The sequence below is a fragment of the Channa argus genome, chromosome 8 (assembly GCF_033026475.1).
Source record: "Channa argus isolate prfri chromosome 8, Channa argus male v1.0, whole genome shotgun sequence".
Classification (NCBI taxonomy): Eukaryota; Metazoa; Chordata; class Actinopteri; order Anabantiformes; family Channidae; genus Channa; species Channa argus.
Window position 1 is genome coordinate 9,754,805 of NC_090204.1, and position 17,584 is coordinate 9,772,388.

The window sequence follows — 17,584 nt, forward strand, 5'->3', positions numbered from 1 at the left end:
CACCATAGGGTCTTACATACAGTAAATATATTACTTTTCTGAATCAATGATTTGTAAGCACAAACTGTGCACAAACTTTACATTTTAAGCTAACAATATAGTTGAGCTTCTGTGGTACAGGTAATCAATTTTGTTATTCTGAATTGTAATCAATGTTGTCAGGGAAATGGCTGCTAATGACTAGTGGTGTATTCACAGCACGATTTGTTCCACTTGTATATGCAAATGAGCCAAGTCAAGTTAATCACTAATAGCTGTTGGCTGAAATTGCAGTTTAACATCAGGTGCACATAAGTAGCTTAAAATTAATTTAAATACTGCAGTCATTTTGTTTGAAGAAGTAAATCTAACATTTACATTACTTTTGTACGTGTTGTGAAGTCATGTGTCAGAATAAAGGACAGAACATACTAAGAGGACCTGCAACTCATACATCTGTCAACATGCATCGATTACATCTGGCTTATCAGTAACTTTGTATTCTCTGTAGCAAACAAACAAAAAGTGACTGGCTGTTTGGAAGAAGGTGGGGTAGCAGTGGCAGTCATGTCAAACTGTTTCTGATTGTGGTTTGACTGTGTGTGTGTGTGTGTGTGTGTGTATTTTTTTTTTTTTTAGCATGTAGTGTTTGTAGTAACACAGAATTTAGACTAGTGATATCCAACAGTATAGCTGCAGCAACACTGTGCTCTGACAACTGAATTTTATACACAGTTTCTCTCTGATAAAAGTCAAGTCACGTCTACTGGGTTGGAATCTGTTTTCATACTCTTTCTCATCACAACCTGAGATATAGGTAAGTTTCCTGCCTCTGATGCCTGTCTAAATAACTTGTTTACTTTGCAAACATTGCTGTGTCGGAAACGTGGTGTATAATTGGTACATATGTTGCCATAAAAATAGTTTGTTTACTTTGATTCAGATTTTCAGATTTAGTTTTACAGAAAACATAACACTATGTCCTCCAAAGTGATAATGACTTTTTTTTTTGTATGTGTAGGTGGCATTCATTAGTTGGTACATTACCCCTCCCTTTGAGCAACAGATGACCCTGACTATTGGGTTATTTTATCACATTTGCAAAAATGGTTCACCTGTATTTATGGAATCTAATTTAAGACTTGTGTTCTTGCAGCATTTAATGTCAGTTTTCTCTGCTTTGTTTCCCAACATTTTGAATTGAACATAGTCACCATGGGTTAATCCGTCATTTAATCCGTACTTAAGGAGATTCCGTTATATTTTTTAACCTTAACCGTTTCTATTGGCTTGTACTCAGTCACTGCACCAATTTTAATGAACTGACCTCCATAGAATTAAAGACAAAAAAGAAAAGTTGTACAATGTAAAGTCTTGCTATAACCAACTTTGAAGAATCCTGACTGCTGCTGATTTGGACCTCACATTATCTTTACCATAGTTGTATTATACACATTAACTTTGTATAATACAACTATGCAAGATTTTGAAATGAGACTGAAAATTATTTGAAGGGGGGAATGCATGAGGGAGGGTGCCAGTAAAGAGCTAAAAGGATTGTGCCGAGATGGCTAACTGCTCCCTGGGGAGATGGATGGGAGGGAAGCTGGGAAGAAAATTCAGGCAGATGAGGGTTGGTCGGATGTTTTCAGACATTCAGTCCCTTATGAGAGTGGCTGCATTGTTTCCTTTGTTAAGTTTGTGTCTACTGCCAGGACAAATGTAACTACTCACATACAATATGCATTGACTCGCACTAAATACACTTAAAGTCATTGGATGCCTGTATTTATTCACAAATAATTCGTTAGTTAAAACCTGAACATTTAACATAGCCCTGTGGATATTGCTATTTTGTGTTTGTTTATGGATGTATTATGAAATATTCTTGTATGTATTTTGGTAGTAGTTTTTTTTCTCATGTGACAGGTTTGAGAAATGTGTTGGTATATTCGAAATTACATTATCTAAACCCCCTTTTTATTGTCAGGGTGCAGGGGAGAAATGCTGAATATATTAATCTTTTTCACCTCTAACAATGAAAATTGAGTGCAAATGATGCCATTTCACTCTGCAGAGTGCAAATGTGTGTATGTTTGTGTCTCTGAGCAGGGTGTTTCAGGCAGAGAGCAGCTGGGCAGGGCAGGGCTAATAGACCCAATGACATCATCCAGAGAGAGAGCCAGAGAGAGAGAGAGAGAGAGAGAGAGTCTGGGAGCATACGAGCAAGCTTGCCTTAAGGCATTGAAATGAAGCAGGCCAGCTCAGATAGAAAGGAGAGCAGCATGAGAGTGGGACAGTGTGTGTGCGTGTGTGTGAATGGGAGAGGACCACACAGCATTCATTTGACTTTGACAAGGATATAGGACTCCACCAGGAAAATTTTCTCTCTAGTTTTCTCCTCCTCTTCCATCTCACCTCCCCCCTCTCCCCTTCCCCCTTTCCCCTTTCCCCCATCATTCTCTGGCAGTTATCCCCCTTTCAGCTTCTGCTTCACGCGGCTCCTCCGGGCATGCTCCTTAAGCCAAAGTATGGCCGCTTTCGCAACGAGTCCGTGACCTCTTCTGACGACCTGATGCAGAGCTTAGCCATGAGCGGCAAAGTTGTGGCCACGCCGGTGGTCCCCTCCTCCGCCCAGGGCCTTCCACTGCCTCCCCTGCCTCCTCTGGATTCTGGTACCAGGACCTCCTCCTCTGCTGGGGCTACAGCTCTAGCTGACTCCCCATGCCTGGACGGGGAGCAGGACGCCACCACAACCTTTTGCATGCTCATCCCTAAGATGCCCCAGTGGAAGTTTTCTAACTCTCTGCTCAGCCGGAGCCCATCCAACTCCAGCTCTAGCTCCAATTCTAGCAAGGACTCGGGCAAGGCAGCAGCAGCTCCTTCCCAGCCCTCTGTCTCCCCTTCTTCCACCCCACAGAGGGACAGTAATGCAACCTCAGCCAGTGGTCCAGTGGCCAGTCTTGCAGCAGTGCTTAACTCCTGTGACCCTGTGTGTGTCACCCCCTGTTCTCTCCAGGCAATTAGGGCACAGAGAGCAGTAGCAGTTGCAAGCACTGCAAATCCAGGGGAGCACGGAGTTGGGACCACAGAGGTCATGGCAAACCCTGGGTGTTCTGGCAATTCCAGGTCAGGATTGAATCGCAGAACAAGGATGGAAGGCATGTGGCTGGAGGGAGAGGCCTTCAACCAGAAAGGCAGCTTCATCCACAAACCTTCCCAAGGCTGGCTGCACCCTGACAAGAAGATTGCAGGACCAGGGGCATCTTACATTGTTAGGGTAAGTCAAGTTGCACTTTTTAACAAATGGTTTATATCCAATATAAAGAAGTTTGAAGGTTAACTTAATTCAGGTCTTTTTTATCTAATCAGACAAAATTATTATTTTCTTTTGCAGACGCTCACTATTTGACAGCTGTTTTCTCACCATAGGGACCAGAGAATCAAGTAACATTAATAAGTCCATTTAAAGGCTTATTTATCTGGGTAGGAAATAAAAGGACACAACAAGGCCCAGCAGTTTGTGATGCAGCTCATGTGGCAAGGGCTGGGGAATACATAATTTAATCCACATAGATGACTTGGTGTGGCCTGTAGTGAGACTGCATCAGAATAGAGGTGTCAGAGTGCAGATAGACACTGTGAAAATAATGTGTAAGGACTGTGGTAAGGATTGTTTTTCTGTTGCACTATACCATATACAGTACTTAACACTAAACATCAGTATTTACTGCATGTGTAGTCTATGTCTGACCATATTTGTAGGATTGGTGCTCTTTGTGAGGTTTTTGTAATTTGCTTGCACAACCCATCAACATAGTGAAGCCCGATTCTTATTAAACATTTTATTGTAGCTTGCTTAGCATTCTTGATTTTAAAAAAAACTCTTGAGTATGTTAATCAAAAATTGGAAAAGGCTACTCAAAGAAATGACAAGTTAGTAATCCCATCAGAGAGGTGACAAGGGTAATGAATGAAAGATGTTTTTTTGTGCTCGCAGTAGATATCTTTATCAGTGTGTACTTAGGATTTGTGTTTACAAAGGGTTACTCTCCCAAGCAGACTGCTTGACGTCAATGTCAATGATCTCTCTCTAGCAATCCCCTACGCATGTTCACCTCCATCATGCTTTGCACTGCTCTTCCCCCCACTCTTGCTCCTCAAACTAATGAGATGACTCTTGATTAGCACAGTCTGGGGTCCAAGCATGCTTTTTAATGGCACCATACAGGCACTATTCATTCTTATATTCAATTAGATTTAATCACAGTCATTCGCTTCATGTGATGTGGAAGAGGACGGGCGGATCATTAAAGGAGGGGTCAAGTATGTATGAGCGCTCATCACTATGCAGGGCTTAGCTAGATTTATAACAAGTACTTAAGGCATATTTGGTTGATATCAAAGTTAATTATCAAACTAAGCCTTTAACAACTTGTTATTGTCATCTGAAGCTGTGCAGCAGTCATTTTCGAAGGCCCTCTTAATGGCTTGCCATTTATCTTGGTAAAAGATAAACCATCAAATTATGTGTGCAGACTGGAGAAGGATTATTTTTTCTCAGCACTGTTTACCACAGGATATATACATCATATACTGTGCTTATAACAATAACCACGTGTATTTGTAGTTTAGAAAACAGGCATCCAGTCTATGTCCGACCATAAGATCCCTCTGTTCGTTTGTTTGTAATGCGTGTCATGGCTGTTAAAGCTGTACCGTGTATGCAGTTGGGTGGTAAATCTATGCAGCGAGGAGTTCTTGCTGCATGTATTAGTGTCAAAGTGACAGTAGATTTCTGCTGCACTCTGCCATTTTTAATCAGCGGAGCTACAGTACCATGGCACACATCCCTCTTTTCCTTTATTTGTGTTCTCTTTTACTCGCTCTCTCTCTCTCTCTCTCTCTCACACGCACACACACACACACACCCACACACACAGTCACTCCTCTGTTGTGAAAGACACAAATATGATTCTTAATATTAGTTTCCTCTTATGCACTTTGTGGCTTGTTGTCATATCAGGGTCTGTGTCTGCCCCACATCTGCATCTGCCATCTGTGACAGCCAGGACACTGCAGCAGCATTAAACAAGCTCTGCAGCTGCCAAAGCTATTATTTGGAGAGCTATATTAAAACCAGACTGCTCATCATTTTATAATTTTCCTCTAAACTTCATTGCACGGTATTTCCCCTTCAAATTATAAATATCCTCAATATGTTATGTGATTTTCTGTGTCCGGAATCATCCTACTACTATGCGCTGACTTAAAATTGTGGTTGTATGCTCTCACATGTGCTGTAAACGGTGTGGGATAGAACAGTATGTAATTAGAATGAGGTTTATTGTTCAGAATGAATAACAAAAGAACAATTATAAACAAAAGTTAAAGATAAAGTATGTAACTTTTTTCAAACATCTTTTGTGCTGGAAATTTGTACTAAAACTTACATGTAGAAATGCTAGACTCACAACAACACTGCAGGCAGTAAAGAGATATTCACTGCTTGATCATTAATGCTCGGAACATTCTTGTTTATTGTAATTCCATAAGATTGACTACCTGTCTGAGCATGGCAGAGTACAACAGAGAATAGCAGAGCAGGAAGAGGTATAGCACACTGGATTCATTTTGAGTGCTAGCAGTAGTTAAAGTTGCATATTGTAGCTTCAGTAATAACCTGCAGTTTATTCTCACCAGATGTTCTCACTATCCGTACTCTCTCTGCTCTCTGGCTTACAGCATACAGCATGCATGCTTCTTGGTCTGACATCACACTGAGAAAACATTAGCTAATGAAGTGGGCTCAGGACAAACTCTAAACTGAGAAAGAGTAAAATGTCTCCACTTTAAATTCAAAGAAATCTGCCATGATGCAAGAATGTTTGAAAGGGACTGTCAGTGTTATTACATTTCTGAGGAACGCATCTTGGGAAGTCAGTGCCCTTGTATTCACAGGGATTGAGCACTACAGACTTGGTGCACATGGGGTGATAGAAGAGCGGGTGCATTACATCAGCAAAATGAGTGACTGACAATGGAGGCATTGGCAGAGAGAGGGAAAGAAAAAAAGAGAGGCAATTTTCCTGATGGAAGACTTCCCCCCTTCTCCAAATCTGGTTAGAAAGCTCATTAAGCTCTCAGGCTCAAAGGTTGCTCTCGCTCGCTCTCTTGGATCTTCTCTGCTGTGTTTGTTTTTGTGTAGTCTGTCTGCTGTCCGTTGAACTCACTACAGTAATATTACTGGAAACTGCACTAAATATTACATTAATTGATACAATATATCGTAGAGATGATGTGAATTATGCATTGCCAAATTATTAGATCTTTTTACCTGCCATATTTTGTATGTGTTTTAAGATGAGATCTTTTATAAGAGTTCAAAGCACAGGGAAAGAGACAGTGAGCTTTTAAAAACAAACCAATTATTTTGTAAAATGATTAGGAAAGTCAAAAGTCATGAACTTGTAACACTTTATTTCAGTAAATCTAATATTTTATATTCTGTATTTTTTATTTATTGAAATATTGAACAATAATAAATATCATGTACTGTAGTTATGGTTAATGTCCGTTATGCATACATTTTATTACATTACAGTACATTGCTGTAGGCTATGCAGATACCTGTATGCTCACCCATGGTACAAATTATATACGTTACAAACCACAAGTTATAGTCACAATCATTGCATTATTTCATGCAAATATAACAGATATGCAAATAGCATCTCTACATTCTCACATGCATTGATTGTAGAAAATACACAAACAACCTCACACCCTTAACATTTCCCAGAGGCCTAATGTGCTACAGTTTGTCCATAATTTGGAGCTTTTAGTGCTGCTAATGTTGTCAAGATGCCATAAGCACCCCAACCTGACAGCCATTAGAAAGCTGTGCAGCTGGCTTTTTGCCACTGGAGTACACTTTAATGATCTGCATGTGGATTTGACTTAGATTGGGATGCAGTGTGGGAAAATATTATGTTTAATGATAGAAGGGTTGGAGTACCAATGATAACGTTTGAAAAGCCTTGCAGCAAATACACTGTTTTCTATGGTTGTTTTTAATTTCACCATTCCAAAGGGGAATTTTTAAAACACGGCAATCAACAAAAAGTTGAAAAAAAAAACAACCCTAAAATGTACAGTATGTATCTATTCAGTGGAGCCTTTTCAGCCATACTGATTGTTTTGGGGAAAAATCTCAGTTGTAAAAATAAAATCCCAACACAATGCACCAAAGCTTATACTAGAAACTATAAATATACAGGCATCTAGCTTTTTAATAGTCTGCAACAGTTTAATAAAAATACAACATTTGAAGTTTTGCAAAATATGTTTATTAGGCTGGCTGCTGCCTTTCTGTGTGGATTTTGCATGTACTTCCTATGCTGGTGGTTTCCACAGGGTTTTCTCCCACAGTCCAAAGACATGCATGTTAGGTTAATTGATGACTCTAAATTGCCCGTGTGAATGGTTTTCTTTCTGTGTTTGCTCTGAGATAGACTGGCGACCTGTCCATTGTGTATCTAGCCGCTCAACCAATGACAGCCGGTATAGGCTAAAGCACCCCCGCAACCATGAACGGAAAGAGCAGTTACAGATAATTAATGGATGGACGTTGTTTTATTTATTATATTAAAGTGCATCCAAAGACTGAAATTTTAACACTTGTCTATTATGACTTCATGTTTACTTTTGGCAATCATTTTTAGAGCTAGAATGTTTTCAGTAATGTTCTTTTTTTCAATTAGGTGCAATTGAACCAATCATCGCTACAGCATGGCCAGTACATTGTTCAACTGTTCTTAATTATGACCAGAATCTGTCTGCAACCATGAATATTTGGATATTATTTGTTTAAAGCTATTTCTTCATGTTCATCTGTGCAGTACATGGGCTGTATTGAAGTTCTGAAGTCAATGCGCTCACTGGACTTCAACACACGGACTCAGGTGACAAGGTAAGATGCTCACCATCTCTTCTGGTGGAGGTGAGTTAGGTCAATTTGATCCAGGTTGTACAGGATTAACTGAGTAACAATCACGGCTATCCGTGGTGTGTCACTTCTGGTTTGGTACTTAGTATGTTTATATTGTTGCTTTTAATATACAGTAACATTAAAGAGTCTTGCTTGTTGCTTTGAACTGTTTACTTTTGGGAATGTGGAAGAACAGCTTTTTAAAACTCACAGTAACACAAATTAGAATTTCTAGCCATGATTATTTACCTCCAATGGAAATGTAACTTTAATACAGGTATCAAATATTGAACTAAAAAAATGTAATTTAAAACAATGTATAAAGTCACGAGCTTGTACAAGGTGGTTGTTTTCCAGTTAAGAGAAAAAACTACTGTATACTATCCTGTACACATGCTAATCTACAAAACTAAGCCTCACAGTCTTGGTATGTCTGTGTCTTTGTGTTTTCATGTGCCACATGTGATGTTATTGTTATAAAAGCAGCCCCTCTCCCCACACCTCCCCTCTCTGTTTCTCACCCTCCTCTCTCTCCAACACAATCGATACGCAGTAATCGGAGCCCACCCTGCATCCAAGGCTTAAGTGCAGGGGGGAGGAGGCAGCAGCAGAGATGGAGTGATAGAGAGGGAGATCTATTATTGATGATGTTCGCTAATGACTGTGGAAAGCTGCAGTGGTCCCAATGAACACACCCTGCTGGATGATGTCTGCGGCTGTAACTTCTTAGGGAGGAGGAGGGAGGGAGGGAGGCAGTCATGTTCAAAACAAAACACAAAAACAAAACATTAGCTAAGTGCGGAACCATACAGAGAATAAGATGACTACATCAGGTTGAGTCGTTTTAGGGCTATTAGCATGATTGCGCTTTTATCATGAAATGTTATCCTTGAGGTTGTTGAATCTATAGTAACTTTGTGTGCTTGCCCTCAGTCAAATTCCCTCTGACCCTTTTTATTTGGTAACTTGTTTAAAGCATCATTGTCTGCTTAAAAATGGACTTCCAAATTCTCCAATGGCCCCATCTGTCCACCAAAGCTGAAAAACTGTATAGCATCAATATATTCAATGTCATTCAAAAACCATCATTTTAAAGTCAGACACTACCTTATGCTGTGGGAGCATGCATTTTTTTTCCAGGTTGGTGACTTGTATATAACTTAATATAGTTCTGCAAAACTATTTTTAAAAAATGTTTTTTTTTTAAGAAGGTGCATTCTCCTGACATCTGCCGCTGTGTTAATCAGCAACACCAGCGATAAAGAGCATTTTATTACAGTGAAGATATGTAAGCTGCAGACAAAAAAACAACAACAGCGGGCTACCTCTCTCCCTCTTCCTCCTCCTCCCTCTGCCATCTCATCAGCATGAGTCATTCAAACACTGTGGTGTTTTTCAAAAATCCCTGAGAAGACCTTTACTCGAGCTAGGCCCCGGGATGCTGCTTTTTAAATATTTACAAGCCACTTGATAGGGGCAGCTGGGTTCTTGATTGTTGTCCCCGCTGTCCCCTGGCAGAGGAAGCACGAACACCAGTCTCATATCCACATTATGCCTATCTCTCACACTCACACATGGGACAAAAGCTTTAAACAGACATTAGACAGCAATTTCTACAAGAGTTACAGTAGATTAACTGCAAAGTTGGAACAATTTATAGAGACAATTGCACTGTAGAAAATAAATGTGGATAAGCACGACCTGAAGTAGCAGTAGAAGACTTTGGCCGAGACACTTTATTTTGCATGATTTTAATGTCTTGGTCCCTAAATCAGCAGGGAATTTAACATAGTGTAAGTTGTGATGCAGCAAGCGTACGCAGTCCTTGTCTAAATTGTAGCCACTACTACATAGCAATTTTAGCTTTATCCATTTCAGTTTTGATGTTGTTGATGTTACTGGATTGATGGTGCATGGGTGCATAGACATATGACATATATCCACATGAATTATAGATCATAAATTTGTCCTAGTAGCCATTTGATCAGTCCCCACTCAACTCTGACACTTGAACTCTCTTAATCTTCATACTTAGGGAAGCTATCAACAGACTTTGTGAAGCTGTGCCAGGGGGAAAAGGGGCTTGGAAGAAGAAGGTTAATAGTGAAATTTTAACTTTTTACCATGCATGTGTAATTATGCCAAAATAATACTAATATTGTTATAGACACTGAATGTTTTATTACAGCTGTAGAACTAGAAGTTTAGAATTTACCCTGCAGTTTAGGGTAATACCATGTCAGTCACTGTTAGTATGCATGACAGCTCAGTGATGTTTTCTGAACCATAAAACTATAAATAATAGCTCTGTTATAAGTGTTCTCTCCTGATAAATACAAAATGACATTATCATTATCTTATTACCCATTATTTGCATTATTTCATCTTAAATATGGGGTCATATTTGATTCTTTTTTAATTTAGACCATGAACAAAGCTCTCCAGTCCGTCATGGGGAAGAGTAACCTGCGATTTGCAGGCATGAGTATTGCAGTCAACATTTCCATAGATGGCCTAGGTTTGCTCATCCCTACCACGCGACAGGTAAGATGATATACCAGTTCATCAAGTTGTTTCAGAATTAGAGGAAATTGTATAGGTGACATTGGTTCATAATCTGTATTTGTCATAATATGAACCTTACTTCATTGGATTTTGGCTTTTGTCCATGTCTAAATCAACTGATAAAATAAAAAAACGATTATTGGCAAACTCTTTCTCTGATTTATTCGCTTGTCTCCTGCAGGTGATAGCACATCATCCCATGCAATCCATCTCATTTGCCTCTGGGGGAGACACAGTAAGTGCAAGTTACTTCTAGTTCTTCTTTACATTGTTGTTGCAATGGAATTTTTGACAGACTGCACATACCTGACTAAATTGCATTTTACTGGTTTCCAGTCTCATGACATAACAATCAATGAGGGCTTTAATGTAGTCATATACATCAAGTTTATCAGGTCTAATTGAATTTCTGAGTGTGTGTGTGTGATTGGGAATAACATTGTAAATATATAAGTGGCCATTTACCATTTACCAATTTCTCCTCCTGTCTTTTGAAGGACACGCCTGATTATGTTGCATATGTGGCCAAAGACCCAGTGAATCAGAGAGGTATGTTCTTAGCTTGTTTTTTAGCTTCAATATTCCCTGCTGTTACCACATACAATACTGCATTATGTTTTGAACAAAGACATTAAAGCTCACTTCCATTTATAGATTTTTTTTTTAAATTTACAAATATGTGGCTTGTTTCATAATTTATAAATATTTTGAGCAAGATACTGCCCCAATTTTTTTTTTAAATGGGGGAAAAAAAGACATGTTTGAAGAAATGAAAATGCCTAAAAATGTGTGAGGATCTAACTTCTAAAAGCATTAAAAGCATGTGGCAGCTAGAAAAGGTTTCTGTTTTGTCTCTCCTAGCCTGTCATATCCTGGAGTGCTCAGATGGTTTAGCCCAGAGTGTCATCAGCACCATCGGCCAAGCCTTTGAGCTGCAGTTCAAACAGTACCTGCATAGCCCTCCCAAAGCCTCTATGGAAAGGTAATACCCAGTCCTGCTGAAGTCATGAGTTCTTTGAAAAGATAAAAAGCAAATCTGGGATACTAGTGGAACAATAATACAATGTTGAATTGTACATTTGCAGCCAACATAGTCACAAGCATCAAGGTCCATACAGGTAACTTTACATCCCCAAACAAAGCTTAGTGCTTAAACAATTTAATGTCAGATTAAATTAAATAACTTTTAACTCTAAACTCTTGCAGCAAATATCAAGCACAACTCTGACCAATAATAATAATAATAATGCTGAGACCTGTAGACAGTTTTAATCTTGTGACGAAGCTAATATTCTGTCTGTTGTTAGTTTCTGGCCAGTAATCACTGAGCAAACACACATAAATCTGCGTGGTTTCACGGTGGCTCGGTGTCAGCTGCAGCCAATTATCGGCCTATTAGAGGCACCTGTCAACCCGGCGCGTGAGTCCTCGCGTTCAGTCCTTCGTGGGAAAAGACCTGCGCGAGTCCGTTGAGCACGTTCACCGTAGGACACGTTATTTTTCTCTTTTCTTTCCTTCTTAATCACATTTTCTTTCATGTTTTTATATGTTTCGCTCTTACAGAAGATAAGACATGTCCCATAGAAACATGTCCAGTCTGCAGGCAACATGACTGACTTGCTCCCAGCTTTCGGTGCAGTCACAAACTTGGATCGCCCAACAGGACACGGTCACCCCTGCGTCAACCTGCTCCTATTGTACCTTTTCTCGTGCTCCTCGACCGTCAGGGTGTGGGCCTGGACTTGTCATTCCTGACACGTGCCGGTTTTCCCCACAGCACCCGTCCACACTCTCACGTCGCTGGAATAACACGCTAGTATTACTACACTTGTTACAATCCACGTGATTGTGATCTGTCGGCACTGTGACAGTGGTCCGTGGTGAGCTTGACATGCTGCTGTCCCACGTCCCCAGAGGTGGCACTCCCTTATTATCCTGGGAACAATGACCATCCACCTAGACAAAACCCAGGCTGCTTGCACTTGAATGTGGTCCCCAACGCCCCCAAACCCATAGAGCAATTCTGTATTTATCATGTGTCAGACTCTGACTCCACACAGACTCGCCCATTGACAGCTTCTGCACCTCTTAACCTGTCTCAGTAGTTGCTGGGCCTGTTTTCCATGCTCTTCCATGAGCTTCTATTCTGTGGCGCTCTGATTTGAGAACAATGCACCACCTTCAGTCCCAGACTCAATCTGCTCTGACTGAATATAAGAGCCTGTTTTCATCTCTATCTGTGTCACCAAGGAATTAGTAACTCCACTAAGTTGTTCTCCATTTTCAAATCTGCTGGTATGGGAGAGATGCCTTCAGCTCAGTGTTTCCAAGACAAAAGTTCTAGTCTTCCCAGCCAGGCCTTCAATACAACACAGCATGAGCATCAACCTGAGATCTTGAGTGTTTGTCCCTTCTAAGTCAGAAATCTGGTCTTTATTGATCTAATCTCCATCCACCAGTATGAAAAAAGTTAAAGCTGGAACAGTTTGGTAGTTTCCCAAGCGCTCTTTAAAAGCTCTTGGTTGCTCTGTGCCTCACTTGTGGTTCCCTTTTTGGAAAGGTGTTGCTAAATGCAAATAGAAGTGTTTTTTTTTGTTTGTTTTTGTTTTTTTGGATGTGGACATTCTAATCCATTCGACAACTTAAAGCTCCTCATCTTTGACTGTTGATGTCATTCACATTTAAACTGTGTGTGCTTCTTCAGGTTAGTCAGACAAGAGGAGCCAATGTGGGGGGAGGATGAGGACATCTCTGAGCATGACTATTACAACAGCATCCCAGGAAAGGAGCCTCCTGTTGGCGGAGTAGTGGACTCCAGGCTCAGGCCCAGTGGAACCCTCCTGGGTCACATACACACTCAGCCACAGAGCAAGGCAGCAGCACAGGTCAGTGTCCCGGCATGATTTTGCAAACAGCATAGACTCAGGTCAGAATCTGGATAGTCATGATAGAATCAGCTGTGGAGAGACTCGACTACTCTATTTGACTATAGAGTTTGTTTTTTAAAAAACCTATAGTCAACTACAACAGTGACAGTGAGTTTACACACTAGTTTACCCAACTCTTCTAAAATGCGAATTGATTTGTCACGACATCTGCAGTTCTGAAAGTTAATTAACATTGACACGACCTTAATCAAAGCTGCATCTGGTCATTATCTTGTAGTTCATGACTAATTTCTACCATTCGTGACTGCCAGACTAAGCCTGAAACTCCCCTGATATCTTCCTGATTAAAGTGGTGACTGATGTGTTGCTGCTTCTTCCCCGTATTGTTTACGAGGAATTAAACAGTAGGACCATGAAAATATACTCCATAACGGTCTTCCTGATGTTTCTGCAAGCTAATTGCTAAAGACAGATATGATTATAAAAAGAGCCTTGGCTCTTCTGTTGCTTACTGTGAGAGAAATCATTGCTCTCTCGCTGCTGCTTGTTCAAAATATGGTGACCCGCTGTAGCTAATGTTTCAAATAGTGCTTCAGAACAACATTATGTGTGGGCAAGAGATGGGAGAGTCCCTTCTGATGTCTGTGTGTTTTGCAGATGGGTTTACTAACCAGAAGGGAGCAAGCATCTTATCCCCCAGGTCAGCTGTGTTATGAGCGTCACTGGGACACTGAGACAACCAGCAGCTCAGGTGAGACGCCCTGTGGCAGTAAGCAAGTATGACGGGGGGGAAAAAACGAGCTTGGTAACTTTAACAGTTTTGAAATATTAGTATAACACCACCAGGGATGTGACATTAGTTGAAACTTAAAGCATGGGATAACGTAAACTAATCAAATCTTCATATTATACATTAAAACACTGTAAAAGAAATTTGGGCATTTATTGGACACACATTTAGCAGAACAAGTCCTAAAGAAAAAAGTATGAGGGCTAGAAATAAACCACAAACACTAACTTTTAACTATTTAGAACCAGGGCCCTGCAGAAGCTTCCATCTCATTGGTAACTACAGAAGCAGTCTATAATTATGATGTATGTACTGAAGTACCTACGACAGCTGGTTAATTGTCAAATAATATTTATGAAAGTGAGATACACATAGAACAGTTTAACAAAAACAAAACTTCAAATGTTTGACATTGTACACATACTCAAGGATACATGAGTGGACGTGTCTTCCTCAGGCCTGACAGCAGATGGTTACCTGTGTGCTGACGGCCAGGCCTCAGCCAGCAGAGACTATGAGGAGCATCAGTATGTCAACACTCAGAGTCTAGAAAACCTGAATGCACTGGAACATGCATTCAGCGGACACAGAGGGGTCAGGGTACCTGACAGTCCCAAGAAGGATCTCTTTGACATGAGTAAGGCCTGATTTATCGTAAAACTGAGGATAATCTCAGTTTCTGTTATTTGAAAAATGTTTTTACTCTTGAAAAAATATCAATGTCCATGCAGGACCCTTTGAAGATGCCCTAAGGATGCATGCGGCCAGTGGTGGAGTTGCTGGCTCTAGTCTATATACAGCAGGTGGAGGTGCTCAGGCTGCAGGTGGAGGTGCTCAGGCTGCAAGTGGAGGTGTTCGGATCCTGGAAGACCAGTGGTCCAGCCCCCCTCGCCGTCGGGCCCCTGTGGCCCCAAATGAGGAGCAGCTCCGCAGGGAGCCCTGGTACCACAGCCGCATGAGCCGACGTGATGCAGAGAAACTCCTGGTCAGAGATGGAGATTTCCTTGTTCGTGAGAGCACGACCAACCCTGGACAGTATGTGCTAACAGGCATGAACCGTGGCCTCCCCAAACACCTACTGCTAGTAGACCCTCAGGGAGTGGTGAGTCAGAGATCAAACTAAAACGGCTTGCATGAATGTATTTGTTTTTCTAATGGCAATCAAGTAGTTTATATAAAGCCAGTGAAGTAAAAATAGACTTGAATCAGCCTTTTCTACTGTTGAGTTCATTACGGTTTTGTGTGTCTTAAGAAACCCTGATCATTGACATTTCTGCCATTCAGTGAATGGATCTGTTGTCTTGTCTGCTGTTTTAAGTGTGACGTCTCGCACCATGTTCCTCTTTCTGTCCACCGTAAAGGTCAGAACCAAAGATATGTTGTTTGAGAGCATAAGCCACCTCATCTTATACCATTTGAAGAATGGGCTGCCTATTGTGGCAGCAGAGAGCGAACTCCACCTCAGACAGATGGTGAGGAGGAAACGATGAGCCACCAGCCCTGCATGGGACTGCAAGTATAAAGCAAACGTAAGCCATACTGAATAATTTGTGAGAATTATTATTAGAAACGTATTTATAGATGCATGAAAATGCCATGTTTTCAAGTACACAGTAACTGTTGACCTTCACTTTGCTGAGTTAATGTTACCTTATTCCAGAGCTGAATTCTTGTGAGTCCATGCAAGAGCTACAAAAACTTTGAAACTGGAAACAAATTTATTTCTAATGGATATTTCTCTGGAACAAAGGATATCAATGATACTTTTCTCGAAGCAACTCTACCAAGGAGATTGAGGCATTTGGTGTCTTGTTTCATTTGCCTGTTTGCTACCAGGATCAACCAAACTATTCATCTGTTACAAACTCCTCAGCATGCAGCTACAGTACTAAGCTAATAAATTCACCAGAATCTGCAGTTTGACATGACCCTGGGGTGGAAAATTGTCAACCGGTGTCAAAAATCAAAGAGACAACCGTTTGGAGAGGACCCAAGATCAGGAAATCACATGAGGATCTGATTCCCAATAAAAAATTTCCTATTATACCCATTATCATGATGTGCTTCCAGTGTACTGTGGCTTGCCCAGTCAGTCACAGAACAGAGGCCTGAACAAAACTAACAGATTATCTGGAAAGCACTGTAACTATGGGGACAACTAAAGAAATTTCTTTTTTCATTGGAATGTAAGGTGTTTGTTACATGTTCACATGTCTGCATTATCTGGTTCTGAAAAGGCACAATGGAAACCCACTAAACATAATTTAGTGCTGCATTTAGAAAATAGCCATGCATTTTCCCTTTTTCTTTTTGTTTGTAAACCTAATGACTTTTTTTTCCCCACAGTATATATTCTAGTAAACAGCAAAGTGGGCATACAATACTTGACAGCTAGACAATGTATTGTCCATAAGTGTCAGTCGTTTGTGTTTTGAAAGGGCTGTCCTCAATTTGTTAAAGGCAGACTTTATGTTGTTTACTTCTGTGAACATTGGCCACAATGTGCTTTGTCAACTAGGCTAAAATCTGCTACTCTGCATACAAACTCTGTGTAAACATGCCTGTACTTCCACAGTTCTCCAACTTTAGTGCCTTAATAATTGCAGACAGGCATTTGTCAGGGTGTATAGATTGTGCATTTATGCTCCTATTGCAAAAGATTAGTTTTCTTGCCTTGCCGATGAATAACTGAAGAAATGTCAGGATGATTAAGCTTTTGTAAGCTGCTAACAGTAATGTAAGCTGGTTTTGTTTTGAGGTGGGTAACATTTAATGTCTCACTGTCTTTTTTTTTTTTTTTTTTTTTTTTTATTTTATTTAAAGTCAGTGATAAAGAAATGGGGATTTGGACTTGAAATTGAATCATTTGTCCCAGCTCAGGGAAATGCATAAGTTGATTGTCCCTATCCTATATGTATGTATGTGCAGTTCAATCCCTTGCTTGTTGTATTTGATTATTTTTTTTTCATGCCTCCCCAACCCCCCAAAAAAGTCTAATGGTTTTAAAATCTTATTAGATGTAGGTCCAATGTCCTTGCATTTGTCTCCCATTAGCAACATATCTTCATTTAGGCCCTTAACTTGTTAGCTGCAGTCTCATGCATTCATGAATATGCAGAGGCAAGTTGAGCTACAAAACCTTTTGAGGTCCTAATGAATATATTTAAATTTTTAAACTTCTATATTCCCCCCCCCCATATGTACATTTTTCTTTCTCAGGAATTTCTTGGATTGTTATTTGATTAAGTGTGTTTGCTTTTGTCAATTAAAAAGTTTAAAGGTACAACTGTGACTGTAATTCTTCATTCTTCCTACCTAATTTAGCAGCTGCATCCCAAGTCCATCTGTTCAAATCGTCATGCACATGTGATA

The 17,584-nt window shown here is 40.3% G+C and overlaps 1 protein-coding gene across 3 annotated transcripts; it reads left to right on the plus strand.

Annotated features, from left to right (window-relative positions):
- Positions 1 to 530: 530 nt before the first annotated feature.
- shc2 (SHC (Src homology 2 domain containing) transforming protein 2) lies at positions 531 to 17,498 on the plus strand. 3 transcript variants are annotated; one of them, XM_067513434.1, is made up of 14 exons: positions 531 to 796; positions 2,450 to 3,259; positions 7,881 to 7,951; positions 10,005 to 10,065; positions 10,394 to 10,513; positions 10,716 to 10,769; positions 11,032 to 11,083; positions 11,396 to 11,516; positions 13,239 to 13,419; positions 14,080 to 14,173; positions 14,670 to 14,849; positions 14,944 to 15,314; positions 15,574 to 15,741; positions 15,873 to 17,498. In XM_067513434.1, exons 2-13 carry the CDS (start codon positions 2,492 to 2,494, stop codon positions 15,700 to 15,702), a joined length of 2,202 nt encoding a protein of 733 aa, XP_067369535.1. In that variant the 5' UTR covers positions 531 to 796; positions 2,450 to 2,491; the 3' UTR covers positions 15,703 to 15,741; positions 15,873 to 17,498. The 3 variants fall into 3 exon arrangements, with proteins under 3 accessions (XP_067369535.1, XP_067369536.1, XP_067369533.1); XM_067513435.1 differs by having other exon boundaries at positions 536 to 796; positions 2,999 to 3,259; XM_067513432.1 differs by lacking the exon at positions 531 to 796 and having other exon boundaries at positions 803 to 3,259.
- The last annotated feature ends 86 nt before the right edge of the window (positions 17,499 to 17,584 follow it).